The following is a 17,383-nucleotide window of genomic DNA, read 5'->3' on the forward strand; positions in this document are numbered from 1 at the left end:
TGAATGCAGTCTTTGTTTAGATCTATGCGGAGAATACAAAAAGCTTGCAAAGTGTTGGTCGAGGTGGAACATTTTGTATGCAATTGTCTCTTACGCACAAACGATCATTTTAGAAAAAGTGTCCTGTAGATAATAAAGTCAGTGTGCATGCTCACCATAATATATGTATAATATAAAATAGTACTTGATGAAATAAGCTGAGTTGGACTCAAAATATGTAAGAAATGTTGCTTTCAAGTGATTTGCAGTGTAGTGTCTTCTAATATCTGGGGCTTCACATTTATAAGGTGGGATAACTTCTAGTGATTCCAGTATGAGCAAGTAATAAAACGTTGTCAGAAAACATCTTCAGAAAGTAAGCTGTGTAATATGTGGGTCTGTCATGCTACTCTATGCAAGCCGATTGTATCACGTAGTGATTATTTTTCAAACATCCATTTTAATATTTCAGATTTTAGGAATACATAATTGTTGTCAACAGGATAGTTAGCCATCTAGTCTAAACGTCTAATTATGTTGCTAGTCCACTGTACATATCTATCTACCTATCTCTATATCTATAATGAACACTCATATTAATTATCCTGGTTAAAGGGGTTGTTACTTGGTGACTAATGCTGCCATATTAGCGCTTGTGCTGTTCCCAGGCCATCTGGGTATGCATCTGTTAGTGAGCCCAAGGGAAAAGGTGAATGATTGTTCATTTGCAAGTAGCTATGGTGGCCATAAAGAAAGGAGTGGTGAGCTTTTGGTAATGGAGCTTCTCATCTGGAAACTTCAGACTTGCATGTCATATGTACCTTATTGCTTGCTGGCTGTTCAAAAACAATATCTAATTAAACTTTCTCTTTCCAGGGGTTCAAGATGAATCTGGAAAAACTCAGCAAACCTGAACTACTGACTCTGTTTAGCATTCTTGAAGGGGAACTAGAAGCAAGAGATCTTGTCATAGAAGCCTTAAAGGTAAGCTACAGATTAGCAACCTTGCTGCTGCAGATACCGTCCTCTTTTTCTGTTAATATATATATATAGAGTGTGTGTGTGTGTTTGTGTGTGTGTGTGTGTGTGAGAGAGAGAGAGAGAGAGAGAGAGTGTTAGCTAGCTAGCATTGATTGATACACTATTTTACCAGTTCAGGCTTTGTTAGCTGTATTAGAGCACAGGTGCTGTGCAGCCATCTATATCTTGGCATTTTATGTCAGAGGTGATAGCAGGTGCAGACAATTCTATGGTTAAACACCTTGATTATTTCAAATTTTTAAATCAGAGTTGCTCTCCTTTCACCATAGAAGATTAGCGAAACTTGAACTTCTTGTTCTAACTCTCATGTTTCAGCATGTCTCTGTAAAGAGATGATCTGGTGAACAGCTCTTGTAGTCTCAGCAGGCAGGAGTAGCAACACAGATTCTTCCTCCGGATTTCTAACTAGCTTCATTGGCTTCTGTCAGTTCTTTTCTAAGGCCTCCTCTGCAGTCCAGGTTATCCTACTTAGCTTGTGCAATGTTAAAGTCTGTTGCTTAGGGACACATTGAAATGTTTTGGTTCTTGCTAGGCCCTACCACCCTAGTATTGCTAAGTGTTCACACACACCCTTTTGCATTTTCTGTTGGTGGGGGTGATGAAATCAAGGCTTGCTTAGGAAATGTGTGTGTTTAATTACTTCAAAAATAAAAAGCAATGATGCAAACAGCTTTTTGCTCTCTTGACCCTATCCATCCTGGCTAGTAAAAGCCAAATGCGGGGAGGGAGGGTGTTTTGAACATGTCTCTATGTGATGGAATGATCCATGCTGTTGTTAAACAAGCAGTAGTGTGTCCACTCCTGAAAAGCCCACCCCTAGACCTTGCAGTTTACGAAAACTACCACCCAGTCATGTATACCTGTTTCTTGGACAATGTGGTGGGGAGTATGATGGCTAAGTAGTTTCAGGAGTTCCTGCAGGATGTGGACTATTTAGGTCCATTTCAATCTGGATTCAAGTGTGGTTTGGGGACAGAATCAGCCTTCATTGCCCTGGTGGAGTGGGATGTAGAAATGCGGGTCTGATCCTGCTTCTCAGTCTGTCTGCTGCATTGACCATGGTATTCTCCTGGAGTGACTCTGTGGGGTGAGTGCTGGGGTCACAGTTTTACAGTGTTTCCAATCCACCTGCAGGGCTGTGTCCAGAGAATAGCATGGGGAGACTGTATCTCAGTCCCACAGTCCCTGTGCTGTGGTGAGCCACAGGTTATAACCCTGTCGCAAGTGCTGGTTAGCATCTATATGAAGCTGTTGGGAGCAGTCATTAGGAATTTTGAGGAAAATCATCTTCAGTATGCTGAATACAACACAGCTCTATTTCTCCTTAACATCTGAGTCAGGAGAAGCTGAGTATGGTCTGGAACATTGTTTGGATCTAGTTGTGGAATGGATGAGGGCTAAAAAACTGAGCTTGAACCCTGGGAAGACAGTGGTACAGTTAGTAAGTGGTTGTGCTGCAGAAATTGACAATTTCTCTGTTCTTAATGGCATTGTTCTTCCTCTGAAAGAATAAGTTTGCAGTTTGGCAACTCTCCTGGATCCATCTTTGTCACTTGAGGCTCAAGTACATTTGGTATGTGGACTACAGCTGTTCTTGGACAGGGATAGCCTTGGTGCAGTGATTCATGCTTTAGTGATTTGTTAAGGGTGCTGGGAATTGTAGCTTTGTGAGGTATAATCTACAGTTCCCAGGACTCTTGGGGGGAAGCCATGTGCTTCAAATGTATGGCATGGATGTGATTTTTGGTCTGAATATGCCTGTTAGATAAAACCATCTTAGATCTATGTCCTCTAAAAGCAAAGACCTGTAGTGGTATTAATGTGCTGAATGGTACCCAAAGACCTTCAAGCTTCATTTCATTGTGTAAGAAATATACCATCCTTGATTGGAAAGTTATTTTAATGTTCTTTTAAAGAGCTGTACCTCCTGTATACCTGAGAGGTTGCCCCTTTTTATTTTCATGAGAAAAAGTATTCTTGGATGTTAACTTACCATATTAAGTGAACATGTGCAAAGACAGCTATAGTTCTGGTATTTGCTTTGCTGATTTTTATCAGACAGCTTAGAGCTTTTCCTCTGAAGTCTTGTTTTAAAGGTGTGCCTGTACCCTGAGGTAGCCTGTGAGAAGGAATGGCAATGACAGTGTAGCTGGGGAGTGTAATTAAATGAGCATTTCTGTGGTACACATGTGACAAGTAGCTATTTCAGGGTCTTGATTTTAAGATTTTCTGAGTGCGGTGTCTGGAGCTCTGGACAGCTACTAGAAGTGTGACCAAGACACAAAGTGTCTAAATTGTATCCTAAGCTACAAAATAAGAAATGTGGTTACTTTCCATAGTCTCTCTTTCTGAGTGTATATGTTGGTAATCATTAATAATCGTTCCCTTTGCAGCTATTTGTTACAGTGAATTTTATCTCTGTTTCTGGACTAATTTCATTTGGAGGGAAATAAGCATCATCATGCAAGTCCCAAGAATATCTCCCACAATACGTTGGATGAATAGAGCTGTGTGTCAGGAGGACTTACCCAGGCAAGGCCAGAAACTCTAATGATGGCAAAAATGCCTTGGTGCCTAAAAATTATATGTGTGACAAACTCTCAAACAGGTCTTTCTTTTGACTGAGGATACTGCATATAGCCAGCCATGGACCTAGGTTAGTCAGGAGGTTACTATAGTTATTCCCTAAACCACACCTACCTGCCCCATATCTGATATCTGTGGTCAGATGGCTGCAGAAAGCAGAACTGAACACCTTGTACGTCAGCTGATATGCAGGGAGTTTTGTTGACCCCTCCTGGAAGGACCAACACCCTGTCAATCAGCTGACAGGAGATGGTCCTTCCCACCTGCCAAGGTTGGCTTACTCAAGTGGGGTAGATAAAGATCTAGCCCACTGAGCCAAAAACGTTATCCCCTGATTTGAATCATTGAATGGCCTTCAAATGGGATTAGACAAATTAATGTAGGATACGGCTATCGATGGCTACTAACCCTGATGGCTATGACAGGCACCCCCAAACTCGGCCCTCCAGATGTTTTTCGACTACAACTCCCATCATCTGTAGCTAACAGGACCAGTGGTCAGGGATGACGGGAACTGTCGTCAGAAAAACATCTGGAGGGCCAAGTTTGGGGATACCTGGGCTACAATCTTCACTATCTGAAGTAGCATGCTTCTGAATGGCAGCTGATGGTAACCACGGGAGGAGGAGTTTGGATTTGGATTTGATATCCCGCTTTATCACTACCCTAAGGAGTCTCAAAGCGGCTAACAATCTCCTTCCCCTTCCTTCCCCACAACAAATACTCTGTGAGATGAGTGAGGCTGAGAGACTTCAGAGAAGTGTGACTGGCCCAAGGTCACCCAGCAGCTGCATGTGGAGGAGCAGGGAATCAAACCCGGTTCACCAGATTATGAGACTACCGCTCTCAACCACTACACCACACTGGCTATCACACTTCCCATAGGTATTTGGTTGGTCACTCTGAGAACAGGATCCAGCAGGCTCTTCTTACGGTTTTACTTCTAGTTACTGATAACCATGGTGTACTATATATCTAACAGTGCCTGTGAAAGAACATTTGAACAAGTAGAATTTCCCACCCACTTTATAGGTGCAGCCCTCAACACACCCCAAAAAATGTCTGCTGAGGGTGTTATTCTTATTAAATTGCTGATGCATCTTTACAGACTAAATAATCATGATTCAAACAGTTTAGAATTACGGACAGAGCATTTTGTGCCAGCTTATGTTTATGGCTATGCATCAATGTCATCTAAGAACAAAAGGGTTTGCCCACCTGCACTAACTTGTGTATACCACAGAACAGCTTGAGCAGTAAAGCAGGGCAAGTGGCTTTCTTGAGTGTACAAATGCTGCAGTAGTTTGAGTAATTGCTTTGATGGATTGAAGCTCATTTGGGGGGAAAGCTGCTAGGTCTTACTTCATCTTTGTGATTGAACTCCTGCATCATTGCACGTTTCTTTCCACATGAACTTAATTAGTGTTTCTCTGAATAATGAAAGTTCTACAAAGAAATGAACTGTCTCTTGCAAGACATACAAGTTGCCTGTATTTGAAAGCTGCAAGGATAGGGAGGGGGGCAATAATTTAAATGGTACACGCAAGGATAACTGAGGTTTTTACTGATTGTATAGGAAAGAGGAAAATTGAAGGGTGTAACACTAGACTTTCAACCTTGAGTAGCAATCTTAATTGTGTAACAGGAAGACCGTCTGCTTTGAGGGGGTTTATGAGGAAAGGAGGGATTTAAATGTGTTAAACAGGATCATAGAAAGCTGGGCTGGGTGTTGCCCTGGACTGGATTCCCACATGCCCCTCTCAGTCTGCTCTGGCAGATTGGGGGAATCCCAGAACAGATTTGGAAGGGGAGAGGAAGGGGAAGCGCCTGTTGTGCAAGCGGAAATCCTTATACTAATGGGTTGAATTCATTGGCTACAACCCAAAGTCACTGTTACTATGATTGGAGCCATTTATCACAAAATGGGGGAACAGTATTAAGATGCTGATTCCTGAACAGGACAATTGAACAGCAGAAGATGGCACATGGGTGTGGGTGTAAAAATAGTTGGGTTCTTCAGCAAGGGGTGTTAATTTTAAAATCAGTTACAGAGGTCTATAGCATTTACTCATTTTCAACTAGTAGAAAAATACTATAAAGAAAACCAGAGAATGCTGAAATGTTAACAAGTATGGCTTTGAAACTCAAACGCAACTGGACTAATCATAGATCTGCAGATTTTGGATTGGCTGATAAACAGCCATTATTTGTGGTTGCCATTGACTGCCTCCTGTTCTTTGAAACCTTGGGCACAAACAAGAAGACGCAGGGGTGGGGAGCGCTGTTTTACTTCACTGCGGGTGGCGCTGTGGGTTAAACCACAGAGCCTAGGACTTGCCGAAGGTTGGCGGTTTGAATCCCCGCGACAGGGTGAGCTCCCGTTGCTCGGTCCCTGCTCCTGCCAACCTAGCAGTTTGAAAGTACGTCAAAAGTGCAAGTAGATAAATCGGTACTTATCCAGTGGGAAGGTAAACAGTGTTTCCGTGCGCTGCTCTGGTTCGCCAGAAGCGGCTTAGTCATGCTGGCCACATGACCCGGAAGCTGAACACCGGCTCCCTCAGCCAATAAAGCGGGATGAGCGCCGCAACCCTAGAGTCGGCCACGACTGAACCTAATGGTCAGGGGTCCCTTTACCTTTACCTTTATGCTGAACACTGAAGAAGGAAAATGCTGCATGAATACCCCCCTCCCGCTATACCTTCCTTTCACTCCGGCATGGTGTGGGTCAAATTAGATATTTGAATGCAGTTGTTCTTTTTAGTTATGTAAACCACAGTCCCATGGGAGTGGGGAAGCAAGTTTAACTCTCCTCCAGCTAGGGTTCCAAAAGGGTGGGGTGGGGACTCTGAAGCTTCTGTTTCAGACAATGTCTCAAGCAGCTTCTTTATCATGGATCAAAGATGAAGCCATAATCTGCTATCATAGAACTTGGGGCAATGGGTTACAGGAGAAGATGAATTGTAACGGCTTCGAATTTGTCTTGGGACTCAAATGTTCAGAGAAGACCTGTAGTACAACTTGGAAAATCTCCGTATGAAGTATTAAAAAAATATACTGAGTTCATGGTGATCTAAAGGCACCGGGTGCAAATTTTCATTCTGTAGACAAGGAAAAAGTGTAGACAAAGTATCTTGCTCGTTTTTTAATATCAAGTCGATAGATCAGGCTTTGTCCACTGGACTGAGATTTTAATGCGATTAGCCAAATAAACCTTGTGTGCTGTATTTTATTTTAATAGTGTACACTGGTAACTTTTTAAAGCCTTTTTATACAGAGCATCACTGGGATCTAGAGCTTCTGTGGACTAGAGATAAGAGGTTCAGTCTTTTATCGTGTTTCTGGCTGATAGATTACTTTCTTGCCTTAGTCTGTTCTCATTTTCTTCCTACCCTCTGTTTATGACCTCAGCCTGTATTTATTTTCAAACATCTGTCTCTAGGGGGGAAACTAGGAATAAGGAAGTTCAAGATTGCATGGTGAGCTATTTAAAGAGGATGCCATTTTCTGTTTTCTAGAAGAGGCCATTCTGTATAAATGAAAGCCGCTTGAGAATTGTGTGGTTTAATCCTACAGTGAAGCCAGGAGTTTAAGTAGCTTGCTTGTTTGATGTTAAAATGGGAAAATAAATGTGGATAGTAGAGCTCTATTTCTTTGCTTCAAAAATGCTAATTGTGGGATGTATTGCAGGTCAGGAGGAATCAGTTGGTTAAGCCCTTTGTAAAGAAAGAACCAAGGAATACAAAAGAAGAAGAAAAAGTCAGCGCTAAGCATTTCTCCCACAGAAGCGCAAAAATCCTCAACACTTCCCGTTTCTTCTTTTCAAAGTGTATCTTGCTTCATGCATTGAGCGCTTCTTAATTCCATACTGGCCTGTACTCAGTGGCATCTTTCCCATTTCCTCTGCTCATTACTCCAGCTGCCATGTGCCCACAGCCTTCATCAGTGTGGTGTAGTGGTTAGAGTGCTGAACCTAGGACCTGGGTAACCAGGGTTCAAATCCTCACTGAGCCATGAAGCTTTGAGAATGATCTTGGGCCAGTCATAGTCTTGCAGCCTAACCTACCTCATAGGAGTTGTTGTGAGGATAAAGGGCCTGTGGGAGGGGGAGAGACATGCTGAGCTCCTGGGAGGGAAGGTAGGACAGAAATATACTGTATTTTTCACTCTATAAGACGCACCATACCACAAGACGCACCTAGTTTTTGGAGGAGGAAAACAAGAAAAAAAATATTCTGAATCTCAGAAGCCAGAACAGCAAGAGGGATCGCTGTGCAGTGAAAGCAGCAATCCCTCTTGCTGTTCTGGCTTCTGGGATAGCTGCACAGCCTGCATTCGCTCCATAAGACGCACACACATTCCCCCTTACTTTTTAGAAGGGAAAAAGTGAGTCTTATAGAGCAAAAAATATGGTAATAATTAAGCAAGTCTTCTCTCCCTCAGTGGGGACAAAGAGCATTAGAGTTGATGCAGGGGGCCTAAACAAGGATGCACCTTCATACGACAAAAACTATAATGGAGGTGTCAGGTGAATCTCTGTAGGCGCAGAATTGCATAACCTAAGGGCCACCACAGGGATGTGGGTGGTGCTGTGGGTTAAACCACAGAGCCTAGGACTTGCCGATCAGAAGGTCGGCGGTTCGAATCCCCGCGACGAGGTGAGTTCTCGTTGCCCGGTTCCTGCTCCTGCCAACCTAGCAGTTCGAAAGCACGTCAAAGTGCAAGTAGATCAATAGGTACCGCTCCGGCGGGAAGGTAAATGGTGTTTCCGTGCACTTCTCTGGTTCGCCAGAAGCGGCTTAGTCATGCTGGCCACATGACCCGGACCCCTAATGGTCAGGGGTTCCTATACCTTTACCTTTAAGGGCCACCACAGAGAACACCCTCTCCAGGGCCACTGGCACCATTCCAAGCTTCTAAAGAGATCTGTTGACTTTAAGATCCAAAAGGGTCTGTAGGGAAGTTGACTGTCGTTCAAATATTTGAGACCTTTTAAACATTAATGTGAGCACTTGAATTGGACCCAGACATGAACTTGTAGCCCATGGAACTGTTTTAAAGCAGGTATTATGTGAGTTCTAAAAGGAATCCCAGTCAGTAATCTGGTTGTGGCATTTTGGACCAGCTGAAGTTTCAGAGGTAGTCTTCAAGGGCAACCTCATGTACAGCCCATTGCAATAATCCAGTCTGGAAATTACCTGAACATGGAGTACCAAAGTCTTCTCTGTCAAAAAGGGGACATAGCTGGTGAACCAGCCGTAGCTGGAAAAAGGCACACCTGGCCACTGTGGCTTCCAGTTACAGTGTTGGCTCCAAGAGCACCCACAGGTTACAGACCTGCTCCTTCCAGAGATGTGCCACCTCATGCGAAACAGGGTGTCCCCCACACCCCCTGGTCTTGAGAACATTAGATAGAGTTAGAAGTATTCCTTTTTCAAGCAAACCAAGAATGATCTATTACTCTCATAGATACGGAACAAAGCTTGCTTCCCAGCGTGGGTGCAAGGAATTGGAAATCTTTTGTTCCAGTTTTAGATTAACTGCCACTTGCTGTGTCATCCAAATTTGGACAAACTGGTTGCATTGTGTGCATAGTTCCATGTTAAATAAGAAATGCGGCAAGTGACTATTGGATCAAAATGTGCATGATTATTCTTTATGAAAAGAATAATAATACCTTATCAAATAAGTTAACATCTCATGATTCGGTCTCTTTCCTGCTTTCCTAATCTCACCAGGCTGTAAGGATTTGTCCTCCTGAACAAATTACATCAATATTTCAGAAGGGTGAAGATCTTCCTAGTCTTAAAGAATTCTATGCTTTCTTTTTTTAAAAAAACACACAAAACAAGGCTACCCGTGAATTAAATAGTTTTTCATTGTCAACAGTTGTTCTTTCAATTCTAGACAAAGTTAAAAATGAACATATACACACACAGTAATTTTGACTTTCTACTGGCTCTGGGACAATGGCTATTCATAAGCCTATATTTGTGTCTTTGACTTTTGAGATTGCTTGCAGGACTTATAAGAAAACACAGCTATATTGAAAATATATAGCGGGGGGAACCATATCCTTAGTGCCTGTCCAAAATGCTTACAAGTTGGGAATTCTCATAATTTCTTCAAAATTTCAGCCAATATGTATTTATGATATATTACATTTCTAACCCACCTTTTAGACCATCATGGAATCTAGGCTGTTGGCTTCATGGGCCTTCAGACCAGATCCTACCCAGATGTTCAGAAAGTTGATGCAAGTTTTAATCTGCTTTTGTCTATTGTTGTTTTAACTTTTCTAAAGTCTTAAATTATTGTTGTTAATTTTCTAAGTGATAATTTTATAGTTTCATCTTTATTGTAAATAAACCTCAGTCTAGCGGTGTATACATTTTATGACAATAAACATGTATCTTAGGGACATCCCTGAATCATTTCTGCCCAACAGTGGCTCATTCTGTGAAACAGCTCCTGAAACAAGATGTTACAGATTGTAGAAAGGACATAATTGCCTTCTATAATACAAATGGTTAGCTTGCTGGTTTTGACAGCTGTATGTTGTTTAACAGACTCAGCAGAGCTATTGCTTTATAGGGCTACTGTTTAAAATTAAAGTCTTTATTGATGCTGAAAGGGCTACTGTACTTAATTTGGTATGGCTTAACCATGTGTTTGTGTTCATAAAGATCCCCAGATGTCTAGTGCGTGTGCAAGCACAGCACAGCTCCCTTGTTAGGCTTGCAGGAGACAAGATTGCTCTGTCAAGAAAGCCTACATTTTTTTAACCACATGAACCCCAAGGTGCTTTGTGAACAATAAACATTAGGAATAGTTTTGCTTAAAGGAGCTGCTCTTGCTATTTGGTGGTAGAAGAAAAACGTTTCATTCCTGCTCCAGTTCTTCTCTAATTCTCTTCACATGTATCTGGATATGCAGCCTCTTCTGGGGCTATAATACTTCTCAGAAGTGCCCTGTTTTCGTAAGAAAATGTGTCTCAAAATTACTGACCTTTCAGAAGTGGATCTGAAACCATCTGGGGGATTTTCTTTGCAGGAGGTCTTTGCTAACTCCCACCTAGAAAGGATGAAAGACTGATTTACATTCTCAAGAGGCCTTGATGACCAGGTTGTTAAACATTTATCCTTCAATTTTGAGAATTGTTGTGCCTTCTTACCTGAAAGCAAGTCAATAATACAACCCCTTGTTGGAGTCACTGAGTCATTCAGAAATCTACCTGTAATTTTGTTGTTGTTACCTTGGTGTACTTTTAATTTCAGCCCCTGTATATATTTCGGTATTTTTGTTTACTGTTCTTTTTCCTATTTCCTTTTTGATGTTCATAGTAATCCTAAACAGCTGGGAAAACATGACTATTTCCAAATGTTTTCGTTTCCCTGCCATAAATGCTGTTTGTGAATTCTTTTTCTAATGCAAATAACCTCTGTACTTGATCAGGCTTTTACTAATCGGGGGAGAGCCCCTGTACCATGAGAAACATGGGCATTCACAGTGGCTGTGTCCTTTAAAAGCCTTTAAAGCATCTACCTTGTGTAAGTGACTAGAAGTTTTGAACAGAATGCAGTCTCTGGTTTTTCTGGATCCCAGAAGCTTACCTTTGGAGGGCCGTTCTTTTCTGAATAGCTTTGCCCCATCTCATTAGGTTTACTGTAGTCAAAACTTAATCAGGTCAGGCTTATTTGAAATGACATTATAAGCTGCGTTGGGAGTATGCAAACCATACCGGTTTGGCGCTCTTCTTAAGCTAGTTAAGAACAGATTTTGAAGAGACAAATAGTAACAGGAGAGAATTACTTTGCTGCTTTTGTATAAATTAATCTCGGATTCTCTGTAGGATTACTCTTCTGCATGCTTCAATCCTCACAGCGATGAATATGTGGTAGATCAGCAGTCTCGCTCTCCAGACTGGCTTTACATTCACTGAACAGTCGTTAAGTGAAGCGGCGCTGCTCTTTCATTTCGTATTTGTGTGGACTGAGATTAGGCTAGTACCATTCCGCTTCTTAAATTTCCTGGGGTGTTTTTCCTCTCCAGTTGTAGAAGCGATTCATGAAATGCCTTGTTGTTCTCTGCTCAGTAGTTCTAAATGGGTATCAGTGTTCTCATCCCAGAGTGGGACAGTGGTGGTGTCTGTGGTTCAGAACATGTGATTCAGTCGGTAAACTGGGACTTGTTTTGTGCGCCGAGAGCTTTTATGTGCCTTGAACAAGGAAGGATGGATTTCCCAGAACAGCCAGGAGAGCAAAAATTTTCCATTAGCCTTCAGATGGAGGGCTGCTTCACTGTTTCGTTTTAGCACATTCTTGACAGATCCACTACAGCTAAAATGCCAGAAGTGGAACTGTCTGACGTGTACCAGTAAATGTACGAAGCAGCTTTGAGCCAGAACATACAATGCCAGTGGGGTGATATTGTTGAACAAAGTGACGTAAAAGACACTCCCCCCCCCCAGTCTATAATTGTTTTGCATATGGAGTCGAGAGAGCAAAGACTGACCTGTCAAATATGCCTTGCCAAGTCAAGAAACCTTTATGTAAGTGGCAGTCTTTTGTTGTGCCATCAGATAGCAGGAGCAGAACATAAAAAGCTGCCTTATATACCAAGTTAGATCACTGATCCGTCTAGCCTAGTAATGTCTACTCTGACTGGTAGTGCTCTCCAGGGTTTCAGGTGGGGGTGAAAGTCACCTCCCAGCCTCTCTCCAAAAAGTTTCAGCCGACTTCACCCCCAGTTATGCCAGCCATGGGGCTTAACTTTTCCGGCAGACTAACTCCAGAATCTCTAAAGTGAGAGGCAGGGTTCAGGAGCAATTTGAAAAGGAAATGCACAAGAAAACAGGTCACACAGAAGTCAGGACTGCCATCAACTCCGTTTGAGTTCCTGTATGGAGGAGTGGTCCATTCTATGATGGTGTTTCCTGCTTGGCAGGGGGTTGGACTCGATGGCCCTTGTGGTCTCTTCCAACTCTATGATTCTATGTGAGCTAGCCTAGTGGCCCTTTTATTGAGGGTGAAAGAGGAGAGTGCAAAATATGGTCTGAAGCTCAACATCAAAAAAACGAAGATCATGGCTACTGGTCCCATCACCTCCTGTCAAATAGAAGGGGAAGAAATGGAGGCAGTGAGAGATTTTACTTTCTTGGGCTCCATGATCACTGCAGATGGTGACAGCAGCCACGAAATTAAAAGACGCCTGCTTCTTGGGAGAAGGGCAATGACAGGCCTAGACAGCATCTTGAGAAGTAGAGACATCACCTTGCCAACAAAGGTCCGTATAGTTAAAGCTGTGGTTTTCCCAGTAGTGATGTATGGAAGTGAGAGCTGGACCATAAAGAAGGCTGATCGCCGAAGAATCATGCTTTTTAATTCTGGTGCTGGAGGAGACTCTTGAGAGTCCCATGGACTGCAAGAAGATCAAACCTCTCCATTCTGAAGGAAATCAGCCCTGAGTGCTCACTGGAAGGACAGATTGTGAAGCTGAGGCTCCAGTACTTTGGCCACCTCATGAGAAGAGAAGACTCCCTGGAGAAGACCCTGATGTTGGGAAAGATGGAGGGCACAAGGAGAAGGGGGTGACAGAGGACGAGATGGTTGGATAGTGTTTTCGAGGTTACCAGCATGAGTCTGACCAAGCTGCGGGGGGCAGTGGAGGACAGGAGTGCCTGGCGTTCTCTGGTCCATGGGGTCACGAAGAGTCGGACACGACTAAACGACTAAACAACAACAAGCCTAGTGGTCTGCTGAGTTTCCAAGGGAGGTTGGATTTCTGAAAGACAATATATTTGTCATTACCATAAAATGAGTTCTCAAACCCAGCTACCCTGCCCTGCAGCTTCCTACTGCCGGTTGTGAGTGTTTGGTAGAAATTAGGGGAGAAGAGTAGGAAAGACAGAGAAATGGAAATAGGAGCAGAAATTGCTGTTTATTTATTCGTCCCATATCTAGAAGGGAAATCAACCCAGTGAATAAGATTCATTGTTGTTGCATTCAGTCCACAGACAATATGTAGTTGATCGTGGTCCTACCCTTCATTTGCATTGCATTCCCTTTGCATTGATATAACCTGGGTAGAAAACTGTGGTGACAGTGTAATTTGCATGATTACTTAATGTGAATTAAGTTACAGAATTCACCACAGTGGACAGTGAGGCAAATAATGCCATTTTTGGTGGAAGACGCATTGTAGTGGAATGGAAACAATGCTGCAAGTGGCAAATGCAGGGCAGAACGAAAAGTGGTGCCTTCTTACATTGCAAGAGGAGATACCGCCTAACTAATAATACCAATACCAATAATAATAATAATAATAATAATAATAATAATACCGTATTTTTTGCCCTATAGGACGCACTTTTTCCCTTCAAAAAATGAAGGGGAAATGTGTGTGCGTCTTATGGGGCGAATGCAGGCTTTCGCTGAAGCCTGGAGAGCGAGAGGGGTCGATGCGCACTGACCCCTCTCGCTCTTCAGGCTTCAGGAAGCTCAGCGCAACCCTTGGGAGACCGGCGCAACTTCGCGCCGGGCTCACAAGGGTTGTGCAGAGCTGCCTGCACTCCCAGGCTTCCCGCAGCTCTGCGCAACCCTAGGGAGCCCGGTGCGAAGCCGCACCGGGCTCCCAAAGGTTGCGCAGAGCTGCCTGCATTCCGAAGCCTGGAGCGTGCTGAAGAGCGCGCCCAGCTCCGCGCAGCTCTCCACAAGCCTGGGGAGACCGGCGCGGCTCCCTAGGCTTGCGGATAGCAGGCTGTTCTGGGGGCTGGGGTCGGGGGAAGCTTGGGCTGGGAGGGGGATTTTTTCCCCTTTATTCCCCCCCCCCCAAAAAAAACTAGGTGCGTCCTATGGGGCAGTGCGCCCTATGGGGCAAAAAAATTACGGTAATTTATTTATACCCCGCCCATCTGGCAAGGTTTCTCAAGCCACTCTTGTTTGTAAAATTGCTGAACCCCACTGCTTGGAGAAATTTAATCCCTTTCAAATGCCCAGATCTAAAGCAAATCCTGGACTCTTTTGTGACCCATTATCAAGTCCGCTTTACTACATTGTAGTTTATAAATAGATCCCTGTGTGCATTTGTAATCTGTTAGCCCAGGGTTGTCAACAATGGAAGAGGAAGCAGGCTGCCCAGCCAGCAACTGCCCAGCCTTGATGTGTTCATCAGTCATCGCAAGCTAACACAAAGGGGTCATAGGGATGTGTGTGACCCTTGGTTCTTCGGCTGAAAGGGTTCCTTTGTGCTGATCTTGGGAATTTCTTTTTTGGCAGTAATTAAAACAACCACAGACCTCTGCGTTTGGAAGCTGGGCTTCCTTTTCCTGCAAATGATTTCCTGCTGGGAAAAGTGGTGGTGTAAATTGATAGCTGTAGTTAATGATGGCGCAAATCATGGCTGGAGGAAGGGATACTGATCAGGTTTCTGCTCTCCTTTGTGGCTTGTAATAAGGTATTAATTTCAGTATCACACATAACATTGTGTTCTGAGGCAAGAGCCCCTGTGCACTGTGGTTTGTCAGATGGACCCAGACACAGTGCTTTTAAAAAAAGGTTAATGCCAGCACCAAAGGAACTCTGAAGCCTAGTTTTCAACAGTTGTGCTTCTCCCCTTCTTCTTCTTTGGCGATCCCTCGTAGCCGAGTAAGATTGTCTTCCATAAACACGTGTCAGGGAACTGCCATCGGAGCCAGAGGAGGAGGGAGGGCTCCAGAGGGATTCCGGAGAGCGTCCCGGGAAGGAGAGAAGCAGCCCATCTGCGGGGGAAGGAAATCAGCGTAGCACCAGTGGAGAAGGGGGGCAGATGGGGGAATTGGTGAGGAGGCTCTATGACTCCTCGCCGGAGACCAGCGGGGAGAGCACGGGTCCTCCGCTGCCCACACCCTCCCTGCGCAGAAGACTTCCGCGGAGACTTGGAGTCAAAGAACTTCTTTGCTGGAAGAAGTTCAAGAAACACCCACTGACGGATTCTGCCAGCGATTGAGACAGCCACGGATGGGTGGCTGTCCGGACAGAAAGGGTTCCCCCAGGTGACTCAGCCAGGTGTGGCGACGACTTACGCACGAGCAACCCCTAGAACCATTACAACACGGTTTTAACAATGAGTCCGTAACTCTTCCTTATCTGTTGTATCAGGGCCACACAACAGGGAGGAGGAATAGCAGGCCTTGTCTGACTGCAGGCTTGCCTCCCAGCCATTCTCCAACAGCAAGCCCTACTGACTGGGGCCCTGATCCTGCCTCTGCACAAAAGGGGAAAGCTCAGCGGGGTGGCAGTCCCTGGTGGTCCTTTACTGCTTCCCTCCCCTCTTCGGATCCATTCAGTCTATCCTAATAGAAGGAACCACCTACAGTGGTACCTCGGGTTAAGTACTTACTGTATTTTTTGCTCTATAAGACTCACTTTTTCCCTCCTAAAAAGTAAGGGGAAATGTGTGTGCGTCTTATGGAGCGAATACAGGCTGCGCAGCTATCCCAGAAGCCAGAACAGCGAGAGGGATCGCTGCTTTCGCTGCGCAGTGATCCCTCTTGCTTTTCTGGCTTCTGGGATTCAGAATATTTTTTTCTTGTTTTCCTCCTCCAAAAACTAGGTGCGTCTTATGGTCTGGTGTGTCTTATAGAGCGAAAAATACGGTAATTCGTTCCGGAGGTCCGTTCTTAACCTGAAACTGTTCTTAACCAGAAGCACCACTTTAGCTAAAGGGGCCTCCCACTGCTGCTGCGCCGCCGGAGCATTATTTCTGTTCTCATCCTGAAGCAAAGTTCTTAACCCGAGGGACTATTTCTGGGTTAGCAGAGTCTGTAACCTGAAGCGTATGTAACCCAAGGTACCACTGTACTAACTTTACCCAAGAGGTGTGATGGGAGACTATGGAAGACTATATAGCATCTTGAAGCACTAATGAACACAAAGGCCAAAGACAATTTGGAAATCATATGGTACATTCAGTGCACCCAAACTGGGAAGGTTGACCAGATTTTGGATATAACATACAGCTTAAAGAATGGGAGAGGTTGTGGAAAGAAAGAATAAAATTTACAGCTTGCAATGCCTTGAAAGAAAATATGATGAAAATGATGTATAGATGGTATATTACACCGGTGAAATTACAGGGGTACCTCGGGTTAAGTACTTAATTTGTTCCAGAGGTCCGTTCTTAACCTGAAACTGTTCTTAACCTGAAGCACCACTTTAGCTATTGGGGCCTACCACTGTCACCGCACCACCAGAGCACAATTTCTGTTCTCATCCTGAAGCAAAGTTCTTAACCCGAGGTACTATTTCTGGGTTAGCGGAAGCGTATGTAACCCAAGGTACCACTGTACGTATAAAAATATGTTGTTGTTGTAAGCAATAACTACCAGGGTGCCAACTTGAATAAAATATTGAGTGGGGCAGGTGATTCCCGCACCACATAATCAATCACATGACACAGTGCATGCACACCATTTGAATAATAATGTCCATTAACTTGGCGAGGAGCTCAAATATTTGGGGGGGGCAAAGACCCCTCGGCCTCTAGGAGTTGGCTCCTGTGATAACTACCATAAGCATTGCAATGTTGTCATAAGTGACTCTCTTTTGGGGGGTTAAGTCCCCCTATTGTTTGTCGGGGCCTCTAGAATGTCTCCTCATCTCAGCTGGTCATTATGCGGTGCATCTCAGCTGGTCATTATGCTGGTCTTTTACTCAGACCAGCCTTTCATGACTCCTGTTTCCATGAGGATATTATCTTGAGGGTTCTCTTTTTCCTTTTCTTTGGTAGCTAACAACGTGAA

The 17,383-nt window shown here is 43.9% G+C and overlaps 1 protein-coding gene and 1 long non-coding RNA gene across 2 annotated transcripts in view; both read left to right on the plus strand.

The window, feature by feature from the left end:
* LOC307220594 overlaps window positions 1–17,383 on the plus strand; it is a 144,469-nt gene that overhangs the window by 90,137 nt on the left and 36,949 nt on the right. The gene's annotated exons all lie outside the window — the stretch shown is intronic.
* Window positions 1–17,383, plus strand: part of LOC307220388 (CTTNBP2 N-terminal-like protein) — a 38,291-nt gene that overhangs the window by 13,637 nt on the left and 7,271 nt on the right. Inside the window, exon 2 of the mRNA XM_079984339.1 lies at window positions 856–963. Coding sequence (XP_079840465.1) covers window positions 865–963 — 99 coding nt within the window. The 5' untranslated portion in view covers window positions 856–864. The remainder of the gene's footprint in view (window positions 1–855; window positions 964–17,383) is intronic.

This window comes from Podarcis cretensis (assembly GCF_951804945.1).
Source record: "Podarcis cretensis genome assembly, chromosome: 7".
Classification (NCBI taxonomy): domain Eukaryota; kingdom Metazoa; phylum Chordata; class Lepidosauria; order Squamata; family Lacertidae; genus Podarcis; species Podarcis cretensis.